Here is an 8,058-nt window from a genome sequence, read left to right as displayed (position 1 = left end):
ATTATTAGGACAAGCAACTGGACAAGCAATAGCCCAGGCATAACCTAGCCACAATAAACAAAATTATAAAAACAAATAATTAACAATCACACAAAATACGGAATTAAATGTACGACACAGATACGGGAAAACTCAATAATAATATTAAAATTTTAAAAAGTACATTAATTAAAAAAAGAACATTAATTAAAAAAAATACATAAATCTAAAAAAACTCCTCTTCCACACACGAGCCGCCCGCCTCCGCCTCACTCGTCGCCGTTGTCGCGCGCTATCCGGTGTTGGATATTTTAGTGTAATTGGATTAACTTGATTGATCAATATGATCATAATGAGACATCAAATAAGCTGGAAGTGCGGAGTGCACACTTGTTTGAATTCGTTATGATTGGACGGGGGTTCGGGGGCAGCGCTCCCGAGAGCGGGGTCCAAGGGGCAGAGCCCTTGGCTGGGGTGAATTTTTTTATTTCCATTAAAGTTGCTATACAGAAATCTTCATCCGGAAATGTAATTTCCGATAATTGAAGGACCAAATTACAATATTTAAAACCCGCTAAAACTAAATAAAAAATAAATAAAAAATAAAAAATCGGCTGGCTGATCGCTCGCCGATCGGGAGCCTGCAATGGCGGCCAGCCGATCGGCTAGCGCCCGCAAATCGGTGTGCGCTCGCCGTTTTTCTCATCGATTTGCCGCTCGCCGGCTGCAATGGTTCGGCGAGCGGACCGACCAACGCCGGGAATCGACTAGCCGATCCGCTCGCCACCATTGTGGATGCTCTAAGGATCTAATTACTTGGCTATCGAATTCTAATTTTATATCCCAATCTCTTTAAAAAGTAATGATTCTTCCTATGTATCTCAAAGGAACACTAAAATAAAACGATAGATACTAAATGATAATTGCCTAAATAATATGACATTCTCGAATAAATGCCTAAAATTGATGTTTTGCCGAACTAATTAATATATAAAATAACGAGACATCATAAAATGCATAAATAAGCACACTTCATCTACCGTTGATCACATAAAAATATCGACTGAATATTTTTTTCATCGAATAAATCATGAAAAAGGAAAAATAAAAGCAAAAAGAACCCTTATATTTGGTTAACTTAGAATTCAATTGGATTAACCAATGATCCATTAATTAACCATGATAAAAAAAATTTTTGATTTAAAAAAATCAATATACATAAATTAGAAAATCTTGCTACTCACTATCAAATTTTGTAGATATTATTTGAACGGCATATCTTTTATGCAATTTTATACTCGATTCAAACTAACAACCTAATCAAAACACAAAATAAACAAATAGAGGGAAAAATCAAATAATATATTAACATTTTATTTGGATAATAACATGCCTTATTTGATGATCAAATTCATTAATCTCCATTATCCTAAATTTAATAATTGAGGTGTGAATTGAATGCAAATGATCTCGTGTCATAATTGACTCAATTTCAAAGGGGAATATTCCACTTCCTTAACTTGCAATGTCTGCTTTCTTGTGCTTCGTTTCCATCACTGATTCCCTCTCCAAAAAATCCAACAGCTTCTCCATACCTACAAATTGATGTGCATATCGCCTCTCAAGAGCTTATAAGTTCACTACTCAATCCCGTTTGCCTTTTCCACTTTGTCGGCGAGTGATCACTTTTTTTCTGTTGCTTAAGTGATCCGACGTCGCTCGATTTCACTGCTTGTTGAGGAATTCGGCGCCGCTTCTTGTATTTATCCATATATCTTTTGGTATGATTCGTCCATTGTGTATATAATCCAGGGTTTTATGGTGTAGTGCTAATCGTTTTGCCCAATTTGATAGCTTATTATATTGAGAACGCAGAATTCTGAAATATCTATTGAGACTTTAACTACTCCTGATAATCACCCATTGAGTATTCCATTTTAATTGGCTTGGGCATTTTGCAAGGTTAAGTGATTTCTGATTATGTATTGTAGTATTGTGGTGAATTATTCCCTTATAGATGGGCTGTTTTCATTCTACAACACGAAAGCAGTTTCCTGGACATGAAGATCCTGTTCTACTTGCTTCCCAAACGGCTTGTAAGTAACTTCCTTTTCCCATTTATGTAGATTGCTTGAATAATTTTATCTTATATCGTTCACTTTTTAAGTAAGAACGGCTCTGTAGCTAAAGCATGTGATAAGAATCACAGTCCAAAAGTTATGTGCAATTATAACTTACCGACCCGTAAAATATACCATATGTGTAGTTTTCTTGGAAGCGCGGGTGCTAAGGCAGCCAAGTTTCCTATTTTGCTTATTTGGCTAGTCCTATTAAATGCGGATAATAATCTCGTTAAGCAAGTCAGCTATTAGCCTATCACTTAGTTTTGTTTCTTCCCTTGCTTGCTGCGTTACTGGGTGTTCAAATAGTCGAAGAATTTGCGAAGAATACTTGTTAAAGCACTCATCCCCTCTCTCTACCCCCTCCCCTCCCTCTTGCATCTGCCTCTTTTTCTGAGTTTCTGTTCTTTTTTTCCCTAACTGTGGCCTGAAAGCCTGAAACTATGAAAACATGCCATTTTTTTGATCGGTTGACCTCTAAATTACCGATGCTTGTTTAGTTGCTGGTGTTGATCTTCACATTGTTTTGCTTGCATGTTTTAATCTTTTGTGCATGAAAAATTCATGAGTCTCTTCAGTTCAGTTTGTGCTTTCCTTTTTCTGTAGTTAGACAGGAAGATCTTATATGTCAGTCTTGCTTTGCAGTTAGCGTAAGTGAAGTTGAAGCATTATTCGAGCTGTTCAAGAGCATTAGCAGTTCTGTTATTGATGACGGGCTTATTAATAAGGTAATTTCCAACAGAATGTTGAGCTTGCCATGGTCATAATTTTTATACTGCACCTTTCGTAGTCATTGAACAGTATGATTTCCACAAGTAATAATTTAGCATAACTGAGTGACAAAAAAAAATCACTATAAATGGAAAAGAGTTGTAGTCCTCTGCAAGTTCAGTGTATTCTATCTTTTCTTCTCTAATTTATATAGTTGTGAATCAAAAAGTAATTTGTAAAATTGTCGCAATTTGTTAAATAGAGCTACAAAGGTGACTCTTTCGTGATATGTTGGCACTATGCAATATGTTTTCTAGATTGTGCCATAATATGCCCCCCTATTTAATGAACTCACATGTAATACTCCCGTGATAAGTATTCCTTCGTCCCTCTTACTGTCTTTTCTGTTTGCAATATCAGACTTATCAGTGGCTTTATGTCACTATGTGCAATAATTTTCTGATTTTTCTCTAAAGTTTCACGTGTTTGTCAATCCTTCAAGAAATAGCAGTACATAATTACTGTGCATATCAGAATGTTTTGTCCCACTTGTGCAGATATACACACGCTCCATTTCACTTATGTCTATGCTTGCAGGAAGATCTTCAATTGGCTTTGTTCAAGAATAGGAAAAAGGAGAATATTTTTGCAAATCGGGTAGGTGATTGACTCAGGGTATTTCCATGATATTTGGTTTTTTAGATTGTAACATATGAATACTTGGATGGTTGCTTTTATAGGTCATGGAAGGTTCTTTAAAAAGTAATTTTTAGAAAAGCTGAACTTAATGATTCTTAGGTTGAAAATGCTTAGACTTATAAAATTTAGAGGTTATGTTGATAAAGTAGGTCCTTTTGAGTAGTCAGGTCATGTTGATAGCAAAATGTTTTTTCGAAAATTGATGGCAAATGATGAGGATAGCAATGAGAAATAAGGATAAACTATGCGAAATAATAAATGATTGAGATATAATCTCTTGTTTGTAAAATGACTGACATGCCCTGAACTTACTGATGAAGGTACACAATCTTGAAGTAATATACCTTCAGATCTTCTTTCAGCCTTTGTTCTCTAGCTTCGTTACCATCTTAACCAATCTATCTCAATGGAGTGTTAATGGTGACAATTAAACTTCTGGAAAAGGCTGATATAGACATCAAATTTCTATAAAACACTTTCGCTTTCTTCTTTTACCAAGACTTGGAAGAATTAGCAGATGCACTTTTTTGACAGAGTTGCTTTAAGAAATGAAATAGACCAGTGTTTTCGGACTGTGAAGTGTGGTCTTTTCCAAACATAGAAAGAATGATGAATATCAGCTGCAGTTTCTTAGTTCTTTTTAGTTATCAGTGTATTACCCATGAAAATCATTTCCTCTTAAATTTTCTGAGATATATCTGTAAGCCCTTGCAACTTGACTCTAATTCCTATAACATATAGTAACTTCCATATCTTTGTATTAAGTGACCTAGCTTATAACCGTCTTTACAAGGCTATCTATAGAAGATGACTTCATCAAAATTGGCACTCAGCCACTCTAGCAACTTGATTATAGTTTCATTGTTCCTCTACACTGACTTAGAAACTCTTGAGACATGTCATTTAGCCTCCTGCCACTATTGAGAATATGAGAACATAGCTTCCGCTCTCACAAGATACATGAGTATGAAGAATATTTTGACTTTTACATATATGATGCTTGATATTTTAACATTTTAATGTTAAAACTGTAAGCCAACAAAATGACTCGCAATTTTTTGACATAGATAAAATATGACGTAACAAGTCTCTAATCTTCAGTTATATATTGATGGATATTTGGCAAATTTTGTAATACTCCCAGCTGATGCTACTTTCAATGTACCTTTGAGATGGTATCATCTGTTATATTATTCTCTTTTGATGCTATTTTATTTTTCTTAGTCTGTATGTACATCTCTCACTTGCAGATTTTTGATCTATTCGATGTGAAGCAAAAAGGTGTAATTGATTTTGGGGATTTTGTAAGATCACTCAATGTTTTCCATCCAAATGCTCCGCAAGAGGATAAAATCGATTGTATGATGACATCTTCGTCTTTGACATAGTTTGCCCACTTTGGTCTTTTTGTCCTTTTAAAGTCAATAACTTGCTACACAGTAGCTATAACTTACTTATTTTCTCTTTTTTTTGGATTGGGCGTTGCAGTTTCATTTAAGCTATATGATATGGACGGAAGTGGATATATTGAACGCCAAGAGGTATTTATTTGTAACTATTTGCACCTTTTGTACTTTCCACATGTACCCAGTTTTGTGGATATTCCTCATGCTAGAATGGAGTCAAAAGTGTGATGATTGATAGTTCTGGACTTATGCTGAATCTATTTCTTCGAGTATTATGTTACCTTTTTGGCTCTTTGGGCATGTTATCTAAGGCCTAAGTCTATAAATTATGAATACCAGATCTACATAACTGTTATGCCCAACTTGAGAAGCTCAATTGTCAATTTAGTGCTTAGATACAATTGGGCATTTGTGTGTATTACGCTATTAGCCATTAGGTAAGAGACACTGATCTAAAACAAATTTTGTTATACAAATAGGCACTGCTTTCCAAATTAAATACTACTACTGTTTTTGCCCCAGAAATTTGTTATTTAGTCAACCGTTCTTCGTTTAGACATTCTTGAATCTTGAATTAATTTTCTCCGCGAATTATTTTAGACTTTTTCTCATTTCATTTTTTTAAGTTCTTGATTTATTCATTCACGGGTAAGAGAACTTTCAATATTGGGGCTTTGATTCTTGTTTGTTGCAGGTGTTAGATTATCTATTATTAAGTGCACACTGAGGAAATTGAGTTTATTTTGTTAATTTATTTTCTCTTGAAATCAACTCCAGTATTCTTCACAATACGTGTTCCTTGTAGGTTAAACAAATGTTGATTGCACTTCTTTGTGAGTCAGATATGAAGCTGGCTGATGAAACTATTGAGATGATATTAGATAAAGTAAGTGGAGTTTCACATAATTTTATTAAGTTCATTGCTGTGACGTTTTTTATGCTTCCTACTGCTGCACTACTTTCTTCCCCATGACTTCAATATGTGATATTAGATGGTTGTGGGGAAAGGCTGATGTGTGTTTTTGTGTCAATACGGATTCTAAGTCATTGTTGATGTGTTTGGCAAATGCAATGCAGTGAGCTGCTATACTGTAGTTTCTGTTACCGTGCCCTTGTTTGATGAATATTATTTGCTCTCTTCACTATCTTGTTTGGCTTTGTTAAACTGCTCACTAGGTGTTAACACTTTACATACTGTTGGTTGACGACGTCAAGATCTTTAGGTAATCATGCTTGTTTATGCAATCCTTGACAGACTTTTATGGAAGCCGACATTGACCAGGATGGAAAAATAGACAAGTCAGAATGGCACGATTTTGTGGTTCGAAATCCTTCATTGTTGAAGATCATGACACTCCCATATCTGAGGTAATCAATCTTTTATTGTCTGTCATCCATCCACAGTCTCTCAACTATCTAGACAGACAAATTCATGTGATTCATGGTCTGCAGGGATATAACTACGACTTTTCCTAGCTTCGTTTTCAACTCAGAGGTTGATGAAGTTGCCACATAAAAAATGATGCGACTCTACCTGTTTGTGAACCATTAGTTTCGAGGACGTATTAAGTTCTAATTACATCAGGCATTGACACTTTGAAGCGATGTGGCTCTTGATGGACTAGGTGGATAATGCTGCCTTGTGATTTTTGACGAGGTTGTGACTGTGTGGAATTTAGCACCTTTCTCCTCCCTAGCCCATGCGCCGCCCCCTCCCCATTTGTAGATTCCACAGTGTATTAACAGTGTTTAGTAATTGATGTGTCTTGCTACCAAGAAGCATTCTTGCATCAATAGACCTCAAACGTTGCATGGATTTAAATGTTTTGTCTTAAAAGAAAAACGATTGACCTTAGACTAGACCTGAGTGTGTCACAATACAGGCTGTAGAAGGTAGTGGTCTTGTGGTCAGTCTGAAACAATTTTCTTATTCATGAGTTGCTATGTGTTTATATAACTTGACTTGCCATTCCTTCTTGTTTTTCACCTGTCTTATGAATTCAAGTGCTTACGGAAAATCGTGTGTAGTTTTAAATTTATAACCGCAAGTAATAATTGAAGACTAATCTCAGCTACTTACAGTGATAATGTATATTTGGGTCTATGAAGTTTCCCTGTTCTTTGATTTTTTTTGCTTCAGTTACTTTGTTTTGGCAAAACTACAAAAAACTGAAAACTAAAGAAAGTGTAATGAATTGACCAAAATCCAAGAAAGTTAAACAATTTATGGTGCGATTACCTTAAATATGTTGTAGTTCCACAACGGTTTGCTAGACACCTCAAAGTCATATACTACTACTCCCTCCGTCCAACCTCAAGTGATTGACTGCTTTTCGGCACTTGTTTGGAGAAAATTATACTTCATCCGTCCCACTTTAGGAGTCCTAGTTGAGTTCGGCACGAGTTTTAAAAAATGTGAAGAAAAGTTGATGAAAAAAAATAGTGGAATGTGTGTCTTATTTTTTTATAGTAGTTTTATAATAAAATGCGAATGGAAAAAAGTTAGTGGAATGTGAGACCTAATATCATTTATGGAATATTCCAATCGGGACTCCTAAAGTGGGAGGAGGGAGTAATAAATAGTTAAAGTGGAGATAAAGTACAGTAAGTAAGAGAATAAGTATTAAAGAAACAAATTACACAGTTCTGTTGAGGAAATCCTTTTTATGTAAGACATATCATGTTGAGGAAATCCTTTTTATGTAAGACATATCATGCTGCAGTAGTGCTTTTGATTTGACGAATCACCCTTTAGGGTTTAGTGCATATCGTTCCGAAAGATAAAACTTCACCCTTTGATGTAGTAGCACTGCAAACTTCAACGACTATGACAAATATGACCTGACGTTTCTTTGTTTTGTGCTCAATGTAATTTAGTAATAGAGGCAATTGTACAAATTAAAGATCTCAAGAGCACATCCATCTTAGCTTCTATTATTAGATTATCATACTTATATTTAGAATTAATTACTTCAATTTATTTAATAATTTATGTTGAGAGCATACCCATTTCTACCACTATTCACTACAGAAGCAAACATTTGTTTCCTAGTACTCGTGAATCATGCGAGTTAAAATGAGTTTTTAAATGTTGATCGAAAGAGTAATTTTATTTTGATTTTTGATCACTTCATTTTTCATTA

At 35.0% G+C, this 8,058-nt stretch overlaps 1 protein-coding gene across 1 annotated transcript; it reads left to right on the top strand.

Moving 5' to 3' along the window:
• Window positions 1-1,464: 1,464 nt before the first annotated feature.
• On the top strand, window positions 1,465-6,887 carry LOC121759717 (calcineurin B-like protein 1). Its single transcript, XM_042155393.1, has 9 exons — window positions 1,465-1,760; window positions 1,971-2,075; window positions 2,745-2,827; window positions 3,408-3,467; window positions 4,760-4,868; window positions 4,998-5,050; window positions 5,721-5,801; window positions 6,171-6,283; window positions 6,368-6,887. Exons 2-9 carry the CDS (start codon window positions 1,997-1,999, stop codon window positions 6,429-6,431), a joined length of 642 nt encoding a protein of 213 aa, XP_042011327.1. The 5' UTR covers window positions 1,465-1,760; window positions 1,971-1,996; the 3' UTR covers window positions 6,432-6,887.
• Window positions 6,888-8,058: the final 1,171 nt, after the last annotated feature.

This window comes from Salvia splendens, chromosome 12, assembly GCF_004379255.2.
Source record: "Salvia splendens isolate huo1 chromosome 12, SspV2, whole genome shotgun sequence".
Lineage (NCBI taxonomy): Eukaryota > Viridiplantae > Streptophyta > Magnoliopsida > Lamiales > Lamiaceae > Salvia > Salvia splendens.
The sequence above is the reverse complement of the archived record's forward strand: the minus strand, read 5'-3'. Positions and strand labels throughout refer to the sequence as shown.

Bases quoted from the DNA above. Each gene is read 5' to 3' on its own strand.
- LOC121759717 (XM_042155393.1), top strand. From the start codon at position 1,997: ATGGGCTGTTTTCATTCTACAACACGAAAGCAGTTTCCTGGACATGAA. The intron at 2,076-2,744 runs GTAAGTAACTTC...CTTGCTTTGCAG, and splicing joins ACTTGCTTCCCAAACGGCTT to TTAGCGTAAGTGAAGTTGAA. The intron at 6,284-6,367 runs GTAATCAATCTT...CATGGTCTGCAG, and splicing joins ATGACACTCCCATATCTGAG to GGATATAACTACGACTTTTC.